Source organism: Mirounga angustirostris, unplaced genomic scaffold (assembly GCF_029215605.1).
Source record: "Mirounga angustirostris isolate CCGP_5_RB_7025 unplaced genomic scaffold, mMirAng1.0.hap1 SCAF_8, whole genome shotgun sequence".
Lineage (NCBI taxonomy): Eukaryota > Metazoa > Chordata > Mammalia > Carnivora > Phocidae > Mirounga > Mirounga angustirostris.
Window position 1 is genome coordinate 105,894,821 of NW_026991716.1, and position 19,340 is coordinate 105,914,160.

Consider the following 19,340-nt stretch of genomic DNA (forward strand, 5'->3'; position numbering starts at 1 on the left):
CCCCCATAATTCCGTTGAAATAAAGGGCTAGAGGAAGGCAGAAGTTGCGGGTGGGGCTGGAAGGGGGGAAGCCCACGCTGGTGCCAACGCCACCAGAAACCCTTCTGGTGCCTTCTGAGATCACGGTGTATCTAGGAGGGGAGGAGGGAAGGTGCGCTATCTGCAGAGTCTCCACCTAATTGGATCATAATCATTTTAAACAAAATCCTACAAATGTCTTTTAAAAATAGCATCTTTGAATAAGCAGAAGGAAAAATAAGCTCCTTTCCCCCCTCTTTCCCTTTCTCTCTTTTTCTTTCTGGCAAAGACGCTCTCTCCCCGCCCTGGAGCTCAGCGCTGAAGAGCCACCTTATTATTAATCAGAATTCCCATCGTTATCCCTGGCAGGCGCATCCTTCAGTAGGGACCGCAGAAGCATCACAGAGCTGGGGCTGAGATGTGCGTGGGGGTTGTTTTTGTTACATCTTGGAAGAGAAGAGGACAGTACCAAGATCAGTGCCAAGCGTGCAGGGTGGGCTTAGGGGTGTTTTGTTAGGACTGAGGAAGGACAAGGAGTGTTGGGCCCGCCAGAGGTCCACATCTCTTTAAAGGAAAGGGAAGAAGGAACCAAAGTGACGCGTTGTTTTTAAGGGGTGGGAAAAGAAGTTTATACCCCCCAGAAAAAAGCTGCGGGGAAGCAGGAGCAACAGGGTACTAGTCTGGACACCAAGACAAATAATTTCCTGTGCAGAAGAGGAAGCAGGCTGCAGTGAGGTCCGGAGGCCAGCGCGTGGTGGTGGCAAAGGCCAGGTTTGTTGTGGGACAGTCAGCAAGAGGAAGGGAAGGTTCAGGAATAAGCAGAACAATGACTCATTTACAAGCTGGTCTCTCTCCTGAGACCCTGGAGAAAGCTCGCTTGGAGCTCAACGAGAACCCAGACACACTGCACCAGGACATCCAGGAGGTGAGGGATATGGTCATCACCAGGCCGGACATTGGCTTTCTGCGCACAGATGATGCCTTCATCTTACGCTTCTTGCGGGCCAGGAAGTTTCATCACTTTGAGGCCTTCCGCCTCCTGGCCCAGTACTTTGAGTACCGGCAGCAGAACCTGGACATGTTCAAAAGCTTCAAGGCCACTGACCCTGGCATCAAGCAGGCACTGAAGGATGGCTTCCCTGGGGGCCTGGCCAATCTGGACCACTATGGCAGGAAGATTCTAGTCCTTTTTGCAGCCAACTGGGATCAGAGCAGGTAAATCCTAAATTCAAACTTGTCCTAGGGATTCTTTTACTCTCCCATTTTCCAGAGTTTACCCTGAGTAGTGTCATGGTTTTAAAGCTTTGATGTGTTTGTTTATTTGGCTGGGGGAAAAGAGAAACTGGAACTACAAAATGAGGTTCTGGTGGGCATCCTAAGGGGTGGGAGAAAGGCTTTTATTTCTACCTTTGAAACTCTTACTTTGTGAACACCTAGTTTCTACTGCAGCTCTAAATGCTTCCTGAACCCTAATATTGTGCTGCAATCTAAATCATTCAACTTCTAAATAAAGCTGCTAAATTTTTCGCCTCTTGAGTAAGTTTACTATTCTGTGGAGAAATGAGGATGAGAATGGAGACAACTTTTCCTCCCTCCCCTAATGCAATTCTTAAACTAGGTTCATCATCATCATCACCATCACCATCACCATCACCATCATCATCATCTGTCTCCTTAGTACTGAGGTTTTATTTTTAAAGAATAGCCTGGCATTCAACCAAGATCAAATAGTTTTGTTGCTTGGGAACTTTTCTGCTTGGTGGTGTGTAGATGAAAGAATAATATGATGTGTGTCACTTCAATGAAAAGGAAGAGTTGTACCCTCTGCCGCTGAGCATGCCTACTGACACTGAAAATAAAGGCTGACTGGTATGCTCGTTCTACACCTGTCACTAATCTAAAGAATGTGTTTCCTGTCTGATGTGATTTTTCATCTTTTGTAAGCAAGTGGAAAATGTTCAGACATGTCAGTTGGTAGACTTTTGGAGTTCTGTTGCTTTTTAATGGAGGAGAAATTATATTCTTATTTCATCTACATTATAACAGAAGAATGCAGAGAAGAACTCTTCCACTTCCTCAATCAAAATTATTTTCTCAGACTGAAAGACATAAAAAATTATGAAAGGGTCTTGGGTAAGGTAGTTTCAGTTAAGTTCAAAGCTAAATATATTTCATGGAACTTGAGAATGTTACCAGAACTATGAATCATGAGGAGCTGGTTGTCATAACATTGGTGTATTTTTAGTTCTGTGAATGGTGACTTTTGATGCATCTGGTTCGTTGAAAACATCTCTGGAACAATTGTAAAAGACTTTTACGGTTACTGAGAAAGCTTATTGATCTTATGGTTTTCTAGAGAGGCTTCTCAGACTGTTGAAATCTTACAATATAAGTGAATATTTTTTAACAAGTTTTTACTCTTTAGTCACCTGTTCCCTATAATTCTAAGTTGAGAACTACTCTGATTTCTTTTAGGTAAATAAAAAGACAAATTACTACCTAAGGAATCATAAAGCTAAGAAACTTATAGAGTTAGCTATTGAGGGGGAATAGAGGTCTATTCCTTATTTTGGTTACTTGCAAAGATCTCACTCTACTTTTTATCAGGTGGCAAAGTTTAAAGGCCCATGAAATGCCATCTTTTGACCACAATTCCTCTTTAAGAAGCTTTTAATTTTTTTCCCATCTGAGATGTACATTGTAGGGTCATGCAAACCAATTATTGTGTATATCAAAATTGAAAAAAAAAAAACTATCCAAGAAGGAACATAATCCATATGTCAGTTAGATTGACATTTTATTTATTGAGCTACAGTGAAATGGGTGCTGTGGAAATTTTATATTTAAATATATCTCAGGGTCTGTCAAAGATATCATTAGAGAGGCAGATTGCGTTCACAGAGACGTGCATGTATATCAGACTTTTTTCACTTATTTTTATAAGTTAACTAATATTCACACTGATTTATAAGCCTAATTAAGATGAAAGTCACTTACAGTTCTCATCTATATGGGAAGCTGATTACTCCAGATTTACTAAAGAAACTGTTTTAGTTTTCTGTCTTATTCTTTCATATAAAGGATAGGTTACCAGTAATGAAAATCTATCTCCTTGGAAATCTACAATGAGAGATGATTTATTAATTGGCATATAAAAGTATTTGTATTAAAACTACACAAAAATCCTAAACACTAAAATTTCATGTACGTGAAGTTAAAAATGAGAAGCTATGTTCTGTAAAAATACTCTATCTGGACCTATAGGCTAAAAATTATGAATTCTACTTCTACGGTTGGAAACAAACAGGTATAATCAAGAAGTTATACTATGTCAAGATCAGAAGGCATACAAGTTATTTAGAGCTTGTCTAAAATTCTTCCTATATTCTTAGAAAAAAAAATCAGATCTGCGTATATCAGTAACAAGGACTAGTGGATAAGCAGCCCTATCCTCCTGACATATTCTGTAAACTTCTATCGTTGAGATATATGCATAAGAACTGCTCTGAAGCATGTAGGATGGTTTCTGGCAGTTTCTTCCTCTAGTATCAGGATGTCACCAGCCCCTTTCCTACCTTGGGTCTGAATCCCTTTCCTTTCTACACTCTGCAGCCTCAATTCTTATCTGACTTGAATTTTCACAAAGTCTGTGCCACCTTCCCTCAATGTTTCCCATACTACCGTTCTGTTAGGTGGATCTGCCACATGCCAAATTCTCGGTCCCCACGCCTCTCCCGTTCTGTGAGTCAGATCCTGCTCTCATCCTGCCAGACCAAACAACCTGGGTCTCTTGAGAAGACTGCACTTCTGATCACAATTCTGACCACCTTCCTTGAGTTGTTCTGTGAATTGCCTGGCTTTTAACAATCTTTTTTTTTTTTTTTTTAAGTAGCATTGTTTTAAGAAAGTAAAATAGCATTGTTTTAAAGAGACAATAGGTGGGAACGTCCAGGATTACCCAGGGAAATTCCAGAAATGAGGTAGAAGAAAATGTTCCCTTTATTTCGAAACAGCTTATTTCCAACTTCCCAAAAGGGAAAGCAAGATTTTTTTAATCGAATTTTGAAAAAATTTTGTAAAGACCTCTGAAATAACTAATTTGTGTAACAAAAAGACTAAGTCTTATGTTATATTTATAATAGCACGTGATCTAGAGTTATTGCTAGTTGATATTTGTTGAGTTGAAGTGAGTTATGCATTTAAAAAAAAGATTCTAAGTAGGAAGTTATCTGATGTATACTTTCTCCTGTGTGAAATTTGTAGGACAGTTTTCTGTGCTCCTCAGGAGACTAGCAACAGTAAATGTGTATGAGATCGTGACTATAAATAAAATAGTGTTTCTTTATACTGCAGTGTGGTGCAGGTCAGTTTCAGGTTATTGCAAAGGATTGGACCATTTCCAAAGCTTTTGTAGGAGACATGGAATCTTCAGGAAGACTAAGGTAAAATAAAAATATTTACAGTGTACCTGCCTTCTAACATACCTAAAAAATAATTGAAATACTAGAATGTCAAAATGACTTTCAATGTGGTCTGTGGTTTTTCTAAAAAGGATAGAACAGGGTCAGATGATTTGTTACATTTGTTGTGCAGTCTATACCTTGGTAAAGATTCATACAATTTTATCTCATTTCTTTCACATTGTCTAACATAATTTCTGAAAACAAGAATAAATTCCACAAAATTAAAAACAACTGAACTGTTACACCACATTGCTAAGATGCAGTAGTCTTCCACGCATTATATGCTGTGTTTCCTTCCTGAATGATAGTGCCCTGCTTAGGACTCAGCAGATACCTTCAAATTGTCCACCTGATTGCAACAATAGAGTGTGAGGATAATGTAACATGAAGCTAGAAGAGATCATACTATCTTAAGAAAAGGAAGCTTGGAATTAAAGTAGAGACCGGTTTAGACTCTGGAGCATAGGAGCAGGTATCTGAGAAGTTGAAATTCACTGGAACATACTTCCTGTGAATATTCATGAGTGAATTGGGCCCCTGAAACATAATGATGACATGCATTCTGATAGTTGGCCTGTAGGTCATAAGTAGTATTTTACTTCGTTAGAATTATAAAGTAGTTCTCTATACTTTTGTACATCAAACAAGCATTTATCTGGCATCTGACTCATAACCATTAGAAAACAATTAAATGCAGCTAAACCAAAATGATTCCTAATATAGTGGCAATTTTGAAGCACTGACCATCTTGCACTATGTTTGGCTTGTCATGATAAACATTGGTGATCACTTATAGTATTGAAGCTGTGCAAGGGATAGAAGACTGGCAGGTCAAATATCAGGCTACGATTCTCTAGCTTATCCTGGAATTTGTCTAAAACACATATTATTGTCAGTTTGTTTATTCCTATTGTGTGGCTATTTCATGAAAAAGAAAATAATGATATTTGCAAGTTCTGATTGACTTGTGAATATGCTCCCATGTATTAAAATAACGTGGTCAGTCTCCAAATTAAAAGAAGGTTATGTTGATAATAAATTAACATTTTAAACAGCCATAGACTGTACAAGTTTGTTTTAATCCCAGCCACAAAGTTTCATTCTTCTCTGGAAGTGCACTAAAATAAAATAAAACAAAATAAAGTAAAAATTACTAGGAATAGTCAAGGGTAATTAACTATATAATTAGGGAGAAACACTCATACTCAGTAATCTTAAAACAAACAAACAAACAAAAGAATATAGGCTTAATTTTTTTTTAAAAAGATTTTATTTATTTGACGGAGAGAGACACAGCGAGAGAGGGAACACAAACAGGGGGAGGGGAAGAGGGAGAAGCAGGCTTCCCGCCGAGCAGGGAGACCGATTATAGGCTTAATTCTGAGGCCAGATTTTTGAAGACTCCTTGTCTCAGTTTATTAAAGTTTACTTATATTTATTTAAATATGTTTCAATTTTTGGTTTTACTGTGTTTTATATTGTGTCAAGGTCAGGAATCCTTACCCTTCAAATCCTGGAGGCATCTTGTGCTGTGTTATGGTGAATTTTGAGATTGAGTCAGAACTGGAAATGGCAAGCGTCAATTCCACAGGACTTCTGTCCCAGCAGAGCTTCTGTATTGCTTCCTTATAAGGAGGCTTTTTTTCATAAATATTCTGGAAACTGCAGGTTATTCCAAACTATGCCCTTGGTTCATACCATGGAAAATGGGAAAGAAAAAAAAATTGTCCTGAGAAATGTTAGTGGAATATTGGAATAAATCTCTGGAAAAAATAGGACGGTCTCTAGAAACTGGGGCAATTATACAGTAATTAGTGAAATAAACTTGAAATAACAACGAAGACCAAGAATGCCAACCTTAAAGTAGGATGTTGATGGGGTTTGGCATGAACCAGGCTATTTTCATATTTTAGATATGCAACTTTAAGCAAAGTTGAAGAGAAGCAAAGGGTTTGAGGTTACTGCACTGAAAGGAAGCCTCAAAAGAAATGATTAAAGATATTTTAAAACAAGCCAACAGCTAGTAAATTAATGTTATCCTAGGCGAATGAATTTCATTTCCTCCATTCTGGGAAAGGTTGAGCTCTTTTATGTCACAGAGAGCAGGTGCATATACTTTACTAAGATAATAAACAGCACTCCTGATGTGGGGTGGGGGGAAGGATGTCCCTGTATGTCAGGTCTTTGTAACATCAAATAACAAACTGAGCAAAAAGTACTCAATTCAAATCATTTTTTAAAAAGTACGCCTGAGTCAAGCATTTGTTACATACATAGAAATTTAGTAGGTGCCAGGGGCAAATGAAGACATGTAACATATTCTTTGTACCATCAAGGGGCATATGACCTTGGGGAAGAAAAAACATGAGGCGCTAAATAACTACCAGAGAGGTTGTAAGTGCTTAATGGGGGTACTGTTTGCCTGTGCTCGAAGTTCAGGGCCAAGGGGCAGCTGCGGGCTCCTCAGTGTTGTGCAGAGAGAACATCGCCTTCTCCGTTAACAGAATTTAACCTTTTATTGTTTCATTTTAATTCATTAATTAATTACTTCATTTATTCATTCGTTTAAAACACTTTTATAGCATGTGTGATGGGCCAGGTATTCTTCTAAGCCCTTTACAACATTAATCTATTAAATCTTTATCAGAATCCTACAAGGCAGGTCCTATTGATATCCACATTTTGCAGATGAGGAAGCTGAGGCTCTGGGCAGTTGAGTGTCTCACCCATGACCATACAACTAGTAAGTGAGTTGGTCAAACTTTTTGTGTGTGTATAGACAGTTACCGAAAGGAGTCTAGTGAAAAACAAATCTACGGGAAAGAATTCCATCTAACGTTTAGAAAATCTTGACCGAACATCAGAATAGACCATTAGAAAGTTCAGTTGCTGGAATAAATCTCCGAAGACAAAGACTGCACTTAGCAGACCTTTGCTGAGAGTATTCTACCCTCAAAAGAAGAGTTGCCTTTCTGATGTTTACATTTTTTCCAGCACAGTTCTACTTTATTTTGTTTTGTTTTATTTTATTTATTCTGATGTCAGTAGGTGCACATTGTTTTACCTTGTTTTCTCCAAAGAAAGACATTATTCCTGTAGATGTTTCATTTTCAGTGATTCACTTGTTCTCACTCACCTACATTCCCACAGCAGTAAAACTAAAGCAAGGCTCAGACAGTTAACCTTCTGTGCTCAGTGATATAAGCCAGACAGATGATTATTTCAGAGTTCATATTTTCTCTAGGGTTTGTAGATCTCTCCTCTTCCCATTCAGACTCTTAGGAATGTCTTCTCGCCTTTCCTTCCCCAAAACCTGCTGCTGGGGACAGGTTGGAGCTTGCCCTGTAACCTGGCAAGGTGACATGTTGGTATTGACTTCCGATCTGTCTTCTGACAGACATGCCACAGAGACCTGAAAAAGCAGAACAGCTATTCATTAGACTGTGTTCTAGGTATGAGGTAGCATGGGGAGTGCAAAGAAGTCAAGTGTCAGAAAGACCCGGCTTCTCATCTAGGCTCCCCGCTTTACTCCCAGGGTAATTCTGGGCAAACCATTCAAATTCTCTGAGACTGTGTCCTCATCTCCAAAATAATAGGAACAAAGCCAGCATAGAGACTTTGAGCTTGTTTTGAGATTAAGATAATGCATTTGAAATTGCCTTGGAAATCTTAAATGATTACACAGATAGAGGTATTATTATTATTATTACCACTCAGTAATATAAAACACCTAGATAGGTTCACCAGCTTTAGCGCTAAAGATACCCCGAGGCATTAATAGAGGCAATTCTTTGCTGTTGTCTTTCCCCTCAGCACCTTTCTAATAAGAAGTGCTTCAGACATGAGAAATGTGGCTTAATGAAAACTGAGGGATGGGGATAGCCTTAATGAAGAATTTAATAACGGCTGATTGATTTAGTGACAAAGGGAAATTGCTTGTTGTTGTGCTGTTCAATGTGATGCCCAGATGCCAGTTTTTCCTTGTCAAACTGAAAGAAAAGGTTGAGGAATGGGAAGGAAATGACCTGTTTGTGATTTAGGTTGCTCTTTGCACGGATTATAAGTTGTAGAAGACGCCACTCTGTAAGCCCCAGGACAGCACAGGTCAGTCAGCACCCCCAATCCTTGCATGGCCAGAGGCAAGAGAACAAGCTTCCCTGCTCTTGACTGTATCCGTAGCAAATAAGAGATACAGGTGTCCGTCTTCTCCATACGGTTTTTACATATTATCGGAGCTCTGCTGTCTTTCAAGAGCAATGGTCTATATAGTCTGGCGTCCCGGTTGTAAAATCCCTTACTGTTGTTATTATTTCTTCTTACTACCTGCTATGCATCATCCTCTCCAAGTTGATTTCAGATGCAGGCTTTACTTAATGCTGTTTTGAGAAGCACAATCAAGAGTCGAGAGCTGCATTAATGTGCTAGTTTGTTATTTATGGCTTTCTTCCAACATACAAGGGAAGAATAGCAATGGTGGAGCTCCTACAGTTGGGAGATAAACCTCAAACACGAGCATACTTATTGTAATGGCCTCAGGTTTGTAGATTGTAACAGTTAAAAATAATCTCAAAGAGAAGAATGAAAGTAGGATTCCAGAAGATGTAAAATTCATAAAATCCTCCATTTCTTTGGGGATATTTGACAGACTTTAGCAAGATCTCATGTAATAATGTTCTGCTTATGAAGAGCCTGCTGAGCTGCTAATGGTAGTAATGAGACATGTTTGACAACAGAGGACTGGAGTGTCAAGAGTGGTTTTGACCTGCCCTTTGAATGCGGTTAGCTAAGATGTTTTAATGTTTCTTTTCTTCAATTTGGACATCAAAATGATTTATATAAGGATCATTTGATTCTCCTTTTGAAGAAAGATAGTAAATTTAAAAACTTGGTGAAATTTGCTCTTGAAAACTTGGCAAAGCTGCTTTTCTTCATCTCTGATAATGGGATTTGCCTTACTGTATTTCCTTGGGAATAATGATATGTCTGTAAATTTTTCTCTTGATTTGACCTCAGTTTTGGAAAACCATTCTTAAAATGTGTTGTTTAAAACAAATTGCCTTTTGATGTCTGCCTTTACTGGTGCTGTGGTTTATTCTCACTGGATATAATACATCATCCTTCCAAAGCTGATTTCAGAGTCAAGTTTTACTTAATGCTATTTTGGTATTATTAATGCTGTTTGGTGTTCTTATGGGTAACATAAGAATAATCATAATAGGGAGAAATTCTAAATTGGACTTTTCTAATTAAAAATTAGAAAAATTATTATTATGAATTTCAGGAATTAAAATGAGTATTTTTTTAAACAGGTCTCCAAATTTAAACCAGAAATATAGCCTTCCTCCTCCATCTTTCCAGTCTGTGTAGGTTTATAGGCTTTTTGTCATAACACTGTGTTAGGCTATTATATTCATAGAGGAGATAGGCCAGCCAAGGAGTGACAAATAAGGTATTCAACCATACATATTTTACAGATTTAAAGACAAATAGGTAATAGAACTCTACACAAAATTTTATTATCTTACATGTTCAGGAAGTATTTTGGGATGCCATATCTTTATGCCTGTAAGATAGGCTGTATACCTTCCAAAGGTTTAAAAATAATCTCTTGATCCTTGCCTTTTATAAGAGTAATAAGCTATCTAAAGATCATCATTAATTTTTAAGTATAATGTACAAATAGCCTTTAGTTCTGATTATATCCTGCTTAGTACACTATGTCTATGGTTACCATTACAATAAAAAGTATGCTCTGTATCTATTCCAACCAACATTTACTGAGCACTTGCTGTATACCTAGCACTGTGGAATTGCTTTCCCCTGAATTGTGTCTTTAACTTGCCCCCCCTGCCCCCCACGGCCAGTGAGATCGAGTAAGCTAATCATAGGTACTTCCATTTTTTCATATAACGGAACTGAGCCTCAGAATTATAGATCAATGGCGTGTCCAGGACCACACTGCTAATGAAGGACAGGGAAGAGATTCCATCCTGAAGTCTTCTGACACCGTGCCGTAGGCTTGAGTAATGCTGGGATCCCAAAGGGATTCTATTCCAAACTACTGATTTTACAGATGAGGAAATGAGACCCAGAGCAAGTGAAAAATCACCTGAAGTTCCTTTCTGGACTACTATGCTTTCTCCATTCACCTCCAAATGTTTCTAGAAGTGAAAAATAGAACTACTCCCTCATATGTACTCACTATCTCATACTGTCTTCATCGAAGGGATTTCTATCCCTAATCTACCAGCCCTCCCCATCCCACCTGTTTCCTGAGGTCAACATTTCTTTCTCTAGCTTTTGCTAGATGTCTCCACCTGAATATCTGAGGGGAAAAAACTTGAAATGTTAACATTTTCATAAATTTGGTGATTCCTCTTGAAATGCTGGGATCCCCTTCTTGAATAACTATTTTATTTTCTTCTCAGCTCTGACTACATTACCTCCTTCACTTACTTGAACTTAGGATCTGTGTGTTTTTGACTTTGGAATTTTCCCCCTTGAGCCTTCTCCTCAGTTTAGGATCTACTTTTTCAGGTGTTTACTTGATATATCTTTCTGGGTGTACTACATACTTCTCACCAATACTACAATGGGCTTTATTCCAAGCTCTACATTTTCAGATCATCAACTGTACCCTCTTCTTGCATTATTGATTTTGATGAAAGATTTTACCATTTATTCAGGCTCTGAAGCTAGAAAATCTTTGTGTCATCTTTTACTCTTCCTTCAATCTTAGTCTCTGTGTCTAATTAAGTATTACGTTTTAACAAATTGACCTCTAAAATACTTCTCAAATTTGGCTTTTTTTCTTTGCTCTTCGTTCTGTTGCCTTCGCTGAGGCAGTATCTTACTCTAATTAGTGCCTTGGCACTCTAGTCTACTCCCATTCTACAGGAACGTAAGGAGCATTAATTGGGTTCCTACAATGTGCCAGGCACTGTGCTAAGGTGCAAGGCTCAAAAAGATAAAGACTCAATCCCGTATCCTTCTTTCTTTCATTGCATCTTTATGATATTAACTCCATATGAGTAATTAAAATCTGCTGACATTTTTAACCATAGCTGTTTACCCTAGTGTTCTTGTTTATTGGTGGAACTCCTTCAAATCTCATTCTCAACTTCTCCAAATGTGAAGGTGGGAAATGTCAATGTTACTGAGGGCATTCCTGAGCTGCTTCAAAAAATACCATGCCTAGTTTTCAGGAGAGGTGAGATGAGATTTTAGAAAATCAGAGGAAGGCCTGGAGGTAAAGGAAATGGTTGCAAAATATGAAACAAAATATTTTCAAAAGTATTTTAGTTTGTTTGGGGAGAATACATGTTAAATTCTACTATGTCCCTGGAGTGCAGCGAATAAATTTCCTCTTGGAAGAAGATTTCTAAACAAAATTATCTTCAGACTCCTGAGGTATTTTAAAAGGACTTTTCAGTGTGCTAAACACTTTCTATAGCTTTGACAAAAGTGGTCGTTAGATTTAATGTAGTCCATTTCTGTTGCTGATAGGTACACACTGGTGGATATTTTGCGTGCCATCTTACTTTCTTTAGAAGCTATGATTGAAGATCCTGAGCTGCAGGTGAATGGATTTGTTTTGATCATAGACTGGAGTAACTTCACCTTCAAGCAAGCCTCCAAACTTACACCAAGCATGCTGCGATTGGCTATTGAAGGCCTTCAGGTAAAAATTGACAAATGACCCAGTTTCTCAGGCTTTGGTGTTTGACTTCTCTTATCTAATGTGTTAGAATGACAAAATGTCTTACTTAAAGAATAATAAAAACATTTTTTTAAAATCGTTTTTAAGCACCAACACTAAAACACTAACTGGACAAAGGATTATAGAAGAAAAGTTGAAAGATATGGACCTTTTAATAGATGGGGTTTGTAATACTAGGTACAAACCTCGCTATGTCTAAGCATAAATGTGGGTGATGACCTGAGATTTTTATCGTGATAATCAGAACAAAGAGCACATTTTGGATTTTAATTATTAGCTATTTAGGCTTTTTTGTTTTGTTTCTCCTCCTTTTTCTGTGTATATTAATTATTAGCTAAATATTTGTTTTACTATTCCATTTAACCTCCTGAATTAGGGATATGATCATTAATATCTTCATGTTGCCCAAAAAGCTGTTAGAAAAGCAATCAATCAATATGCATTTTGGTATCTAAGATTTGGAATCACTGTTTTGAATTACTTCTCTAGACTTAATTCGGGTTTTTGTTGTTGTTGTTTTGGTGGAAGGGCCATCACATGGAATTGACATAGGAATGGTGCTTCTTCCAGTGAACGACTCTTACCTGGTTCGGAACTATAAAGTGGAAAATCAGTTATTAGTTAGTGACATGTCATAAACCTACTTTTTAAGTTTTAGGATGTCCTTCCACTTTCTGTGGTTTGCTTTACAGTACTTTGTATATAATACTTATGGAATAAATCTTAAATTCTTTACCAAATTTGCAAATTAACTCTTGAGTGGTATTAGTTACTATTCTCTGTATATTCAACATGTATCTTAGAAGTTTGCAAGTCAACAGTTAATTTTTCGAACTTTTACCGCTGAAAATATCTCGTTTTAAAATGACTAATTATATCTTTGTCATTCATTAGGCCAGAATGCTAGACTTTATTTTTTCATGTTGAATAGCCAAAATTATCCAGATCTCTGTTCCATAGTAATTTCTGACTGTGTCTGTAGGCATTTAAATTGATGGCTGATGACTCAACTAAAAATGGTCCATTTCTCCAGGCAGCAGGACATCTTAACCAAATTGAATTCACAGTTTGGATTTTGCCCCTGAAGTGAATAAGGCACACTGTTCCTTTTTCTCTGCATAGCTTTTTCCTGATGCAGGTTTCCTGACTTGCTCTGGGTGAGTTAGCGGTGCTCCTGTCTTATCTTAAACAACATCTTTTTAAAAACTCCATAGAGACAGTTAATAGGGGTTGAGAGAGGACACAGGATAAGCATGTTTGGAAATGCATTTTTCATGTGGAATCAGTCCTAATTCTGCACTATTGCCAGCAGTGTGTAAAGTGTCCTTCGCTTTATAAAGAAAATTGGGTACCACAACCATGTTACTTAGCACAGAATGGCAATCTAGCCTTTCATAATTGTTTTATCTTTTTTTTTTAATTTAACTTGTCATCTTTCTTTTGCAAGATGGATAGGCTAGGCCTTCAGCTACAGGAAGAACTGGAGAACTCATATTATTTGTAGAAATTGAAAAAAAAAAAAACCACCTCAAGAATAGACTCAGTATCTTGTTATTTGCTAACTTACATGCTTTATGGAGTCATTCAATAGTAGTGTTATAAGTCAGTCCAGGAGGGAAAACTGACAACCGGGACATGTTTGGGAGCTTCCCCATTAGCCATGGCCACAATCCAAATTTCTTTAAGTGCTAAGTGTCAGCAAGATAGGAACTACAGTCAATTTAAATCTCTGTGTTTGTGTTGGAGAGAGAAGGATCTCCTCCTCAGGTGGGGACCTGTGCTGGCTGCCTTGTTTCTTTCTATTCCCCATGAAGGTTTCAGTCCTCTTTCCTTTCTCCTAGGACCCAGACTGAGGAAGCAGGGTTGATTTCCCCCGGTTGTGAACTGGGAAGCCACTTAAAAGAAAGGAAATCTTTATGGGGAATAAATTTGACATGTTACTAATATTTATTTTATTTTTAAAAAAGATTTTGTTTATTTATTTGAGAGAGAAAGAGACAGAGACAGAGCACGAGCTGGTGGGGGAGGGGCGGAGAGAGGAGGAGAAAGAGGGAGAGGGAGAAGCAGACTCCCCACTGAGCAGGGACCCCCCCGACTTGGGGCTCCATCCCAGGACCCTGAGATCATGACCTGAGCTGAAGGCAGATGCTTAACCAACTGAGCCACCCAGGGCCCCTGTTATTAACCTTTAAACTCAGTTTTCCTCCAGTTTGGATTGATTTTTAAATGCTCTGTATCTACGTGTCTATCTTGTATCTATGTTTATACCTATATCTAGATTTAAAAAAATAGTAATTCCAAATAAGAATAGAAGATGTACTAAAAATGTTCCATTCATTGAGACAAGCATGATTTCCTAGTTTGTCTTCTACTGAAGTAACATTTTGACTTTTCTAATCATTCCTCTGTTTTACTTTGCATAAGCTCTGTGAGAGACATTGTTGCCTTGATCCATGTTTCATGCAAAGCATCAATAAACTTTTTTTTTTTAATAAACTTTTTTTTGAGATTAACGTAAGATCAAAAAAAGGTTTGAAGTAAGATATGTACACAATTTTAGGTTGCTAAACACAACTACTACCATCACCAAGACTACCAGTATACCACAATAGTAAACACCTTCCGATGAACCCAGTCAGGGAAATTAAGAGATGAGGATATCTTTAATAACTCAGCGATAATTTATATCATGCTATAATCTTGCTATAATATGTTACTTTTATTCAGGCAAACATAAAAAAATACTCTAAGGAGTTGAAGTAAAAATGAGAAAGGTCATCAATGGGTCTAGTGCCAGGAAGAAAACTTACTTTAATAATGTGTATTATTAATGGGATGAGGCAACTGTGCTTTGAAGAGTCCCCATCTCTTTTCTTCTTTAGGTATAACCTATCTAAATGCACACACCAACCCCCTTTTTCTCAAGCAAGAGTATTTTGAGTGACCTGGCTAGAGATAGCACCTGAAACCTGGGAGAAAGACACATAGACCATTGCTTTTAAGACCTACCTATGATCAAAGTGCAAGGTTAATAGGGAGATAATGTGGAAGGGTGGAAATAGAATAGGCTTTAGAGGCTGATAGGCCTGGATTTGGATGACAAGCCTGCTACATACTAAATACTTGGGCAAATTACTTACCTTGTTTGAATCTCAGTCTATTCATTTATACCAATTTTAAAGTATTAAATTAGAAATGATATATCTTGTACCTAACAGGTGATGGCCATGCTCAAAGTAATTGATATGGATAAGCTTATTTGGCAGGTGACATATTTTTCTGCATGTGTGCTGGTTTTCTCACAATTCGGTGACTACTTAGACTATTTAGACTTAAAGCTGATTGACTTTGGGATCTGAATAACATGATCTTTTGCTTTTAGTGCTTAGGTTATCAGTACACAGATTGCATTATTTTTTTTTTATCACTTCACTGTGTGGTTAAATAGCATCTAGATATTTTCATGTTAGGTGCCAAATAAAATATTTTTTTCATGTTGGAAGCCAAATGAAAAATGAGATTGTTTCACCTAGTGAAAATTAATCTTTGTTTTCTTGGGGAGAAACTCCAGGCACAGTTGGGAAGGTGGTGATTGTGGGGATATCCTTGGCCTGGAAGGATGAGCAAGAGTTTGCTAAGTGGACAAGGATAGGAAGAACATTTTGGGCAGGAAAACTTTGGGGAGGTGCTTTGAACAAACATACAGCTGTAAAGCATTGAAGGTACATGATAAATCTGTTTTGAGGTGGCTAGACCAAGAAGTGAATTGAGGCAAATGACCAGAGGATGAGCCAAGAAAGGCTGGCTGAGAACTGTTTCAATAGGATGGAGGATGGCATTCTATGTGATTTGTCCTGTGTTCTCCAGACATGGGGGAGGTTTGGGACAAGCAAGTGACCTGATCACTCCTTTGTTTTGGAAAGATCTCTTGAGTAGAAGAAAGGACTTGGATAGAAGGATGGAGAAGTTAGATTTAGAGAGCCCCCATACTACCATGGAGTAACTATATTGATCTCATTTTGTAGGACAGGAAATGAAACTTCAGGGTGTTTAGGAGAGTTAACCAAATTTTCTCAAATGACATAAAGGCGTGAGTCCAGGTTGTCTGACTCCAAAGACCAGTGTCTCTCCTGAATCTTGTTTCTATTGTTTCCAGGGCTGTGTTTAAGAAAAAGCGGGTAGGCTCAGATTATAGTAACTTTGCTCTCCCATGCCAAATCCTCATGCTATACTACGAGTGAAATTTGTTTTTGGGTTAGGGAATACAATTCTAACTAAAGAAGTCACAATGGCTGACCTATGGCAGAACGATTTTCTTCTTCCCAGTGAAAATCCTCCTTGAGTAATTGCCAGCCTCTCAGTTCCCTGTGATAAAGGCCAAGTGAAAGGCACTTTTCCGTAGCCAAAGAGAACTTTTATCAATACAACCACAGATTGATAAACCACTCATGATATCGGTCCAAGGCAATTCTGTATGCTTTCTCTGTGCAGAATCTATAAACACATTTTTAAACAAAAGGCCTCAAACATTTTTACCAACATAATGTAGTTCCTTGATAGATAAGAGGCAACAACAGATATTTTTGTGGAAATAAATTATTCAGACTTCATTGGAAAGAAACAAGAAAGAAAATTATCTTGCTACTAATAAGAAGTTAATTGATTGGGGTAGTCATAGTAACAGGAAGCATCTTAGAAAATCAATACAAGATTAAGTGGTTGTGACTTGTAGCCCTGGAAAGCCAATTAAAACATGAAATATTTGGAAATACCTGGAACAGTTTAGACTGAATTTACAGTGAAACAATGTTCTATTAATATTTCTTGTCCTTGTTCTATTTTTATTTTTTCTCATAAAATATGAGCATTCTTAAAACTCTTTAGTAATGAAAAACTCAAACTCTTATGAATCCAGAATCTCTTGTCATTTTTTTTTTAACTTAATACTAACGGTACCTGTGTTGTTCATTGTTCTTCGGATATATTTATCTGTTTTTCCCTCTTAGCTCTGTCCTGCTGTGTCTCAGTGCTTTTGTTTCACAGTTTCACAGGAATCCCCAAACTCCATCTGCTGAAAAGTACATAATGTAGTCAAGGCGCAGCTCGCTGTCAGGAGGTTTGGCTGTAACAAGGAACTGAATAGCTCTTTGAGTTGCTACATAAAACTCAGATGTCAGGGCCATCACAAAATGCCTAAATCAGTGCCAGATATTTTAAGAGCCCTTAATAAATAGGACTTGTGAAAGAATAAAGAATATGTAATCAATCTACAGTACTTAATGCCAGCCCTTTCTTCGGTCTAAAGGGTCTAGTGTTAGGAGCAGCCACCAATCTGTTAGCTCTGGGAGCTCTGGTCATTCATGTGGAAGGCAGACAGCACTGCTTCTACAAATTCTGGTTCTGACTGTTTGGAAGCCCAGTCCTACCAGGGGGAGCTTGCCAAAAGCAGAAGACATGCTAATGACTTGGAACATCACTGTCCAAGGCTAGCGGGTGAGGAGCCCCATTAACTTCAGTCCAGCATTAGTTTGTGCAGTCCTCTAAATCTTATCCACAATTTCTGGCAGCTTCCAAATTGTGTGTGTTTGTGTGTGTGTGTGATGGTTAAGAGAGAATATAAAAAAAAAAAATCAGTGAGACATTGGGTAAATTAGAAATTTGTAATAAAACAAAAGGTCTCTGTGCTTTGCAACAGTGTTCTTTGCAATGGTTGTTAACCTGCCAATAGTGTTCAGGCTTAAAATGCTTTGGACAGTAGCAGAAGCTTCTTGCATTCAAGCTACCTTGTAAACTTAAGGCAGCATTATGGTGCATTGATGGGAGAGGGCTGAAACCATGCCTATCTTTTTAAAAAATGAACACAGATTCATGAACTGTATTCATTCAGACAGCCTGAAGGTGGGAGCATTTATTTCCACATTTTGTATGCACAGGCAGAACCATATTGAGAAACAGCGACAAGGGTAGTGTGTAAAAAAAGTGACATTTTTTTCATCACATGCATAGCTGTCTGAGCTAAGTGTGCTTCCTTTCAGTTGTTACTTAACCTAAAACAAATGAGTGAAACCCTTAAAGTTGCTTTATTTCATGGTGTGAGAATGTGGTGGTTTGGCTGAGAGGTTTTGTTCCCAGAAGTAGGACGTTGGAAGTCTTTTTAAAAGCTGACAATAGGTATGTAAAAGCTATATATAATATTCAGTTCAGCAAGTGGGCTAAGGATTATATAACCTTTGATAGTGGGCTAGGATAATTCTGTGTATGTATATATTACATATATACATATAAATGTCTGTATATTACTATTTTTTTCTGGCATTACAATTGCTATTTTATGTTTTGATTAGCAGCTAAATCTGTTTAAAATGTCTAGTTGTAGGAAGTATGTGTCACCCTTGACAAAAAATGAAGAGATGTGTGCTCTAGAGTTACTTAACACATACTTGCTGACTTAAAGTATTAGTAATCATCAATACAATTTAATACCTCTACACTTTCAATTTAATACCTCTACACTACTGAAGGAGAGTGTATTTGCCTCAAATAAATAAATAATTGCAGTGACAAAAGGGAAAGAAGCAAATAGCAATCATTTGGTCTGAGTCAGTGAGATAATGATAAAAGGATAGAAAGTAATTATCTATATGAAAAACTGAACGAACCATATGAGCTGCTCTGCATTTCATTTTATTGGCTATGTTTAGACATGTCCTTAACAAGAGAACAAAAAAGATGAGTAAGTGCAAGTTCTCTTTTATTCTTTTTAGTAGCAATGCAAATGCATCTTGATACGTCCTTCTCCCCCAGTGGAACTTTATTTTTTCACTCTCCTCAGTTCTAAAGTGCAAAATGTGAACAGCCACTTATCCTTTCAAAAAATTAGTTCTGATGCAATGGAATACTATTCAACCTTATAAAAGAAGGAAATTCTGCCTTTTGCAATAGTATGCATGAACCTGGGAACATGCTAAGTGAAATAAACCAGGCACAGAAAGACAAATGACTGCATGATCTTACTTACATGTGGAATCTAAAAAAAATCAAATTCATAGTAACAGGAGTAGAATGGTGGTTATCAGGGGCTGGGAGGTGAGGGAAATGGGAGATACTGGTCAAAGGGTACAAACTTTCCGTTATAGATG

At 37.6% G+C, this 19,340-nt stretch overlaps 1 protein-coding gene across 1 annotated transcript in view; it reads left to right on the top strand.

Moving 5' to 3' along the window:
• The first annotated feature begins 335 nt into the window (after positions 1 to 335).
• The window catches only part of CLVS2 (clavesin 2), a 63,737-nt gene continuing 44,732 nt past the window's right edge, over positions 336 to 19,340 (top strand). Inside the window, exons 1-2 of the mRNA XM_045866068.2 lie at positions 336 to 1,233; positions 11,988 to 12,162. Coding sequence (XP_045722024.1) covers positions 845 to 1,233; positions 11,988 to 12,162 — 564 coding nt within the window. The 5' untranslated portion in view covers positions 336 to 844. The remainder of the gene's footprint in view (positions 1,234 to 11,987; positions 12,163 to 19,340) is intronic.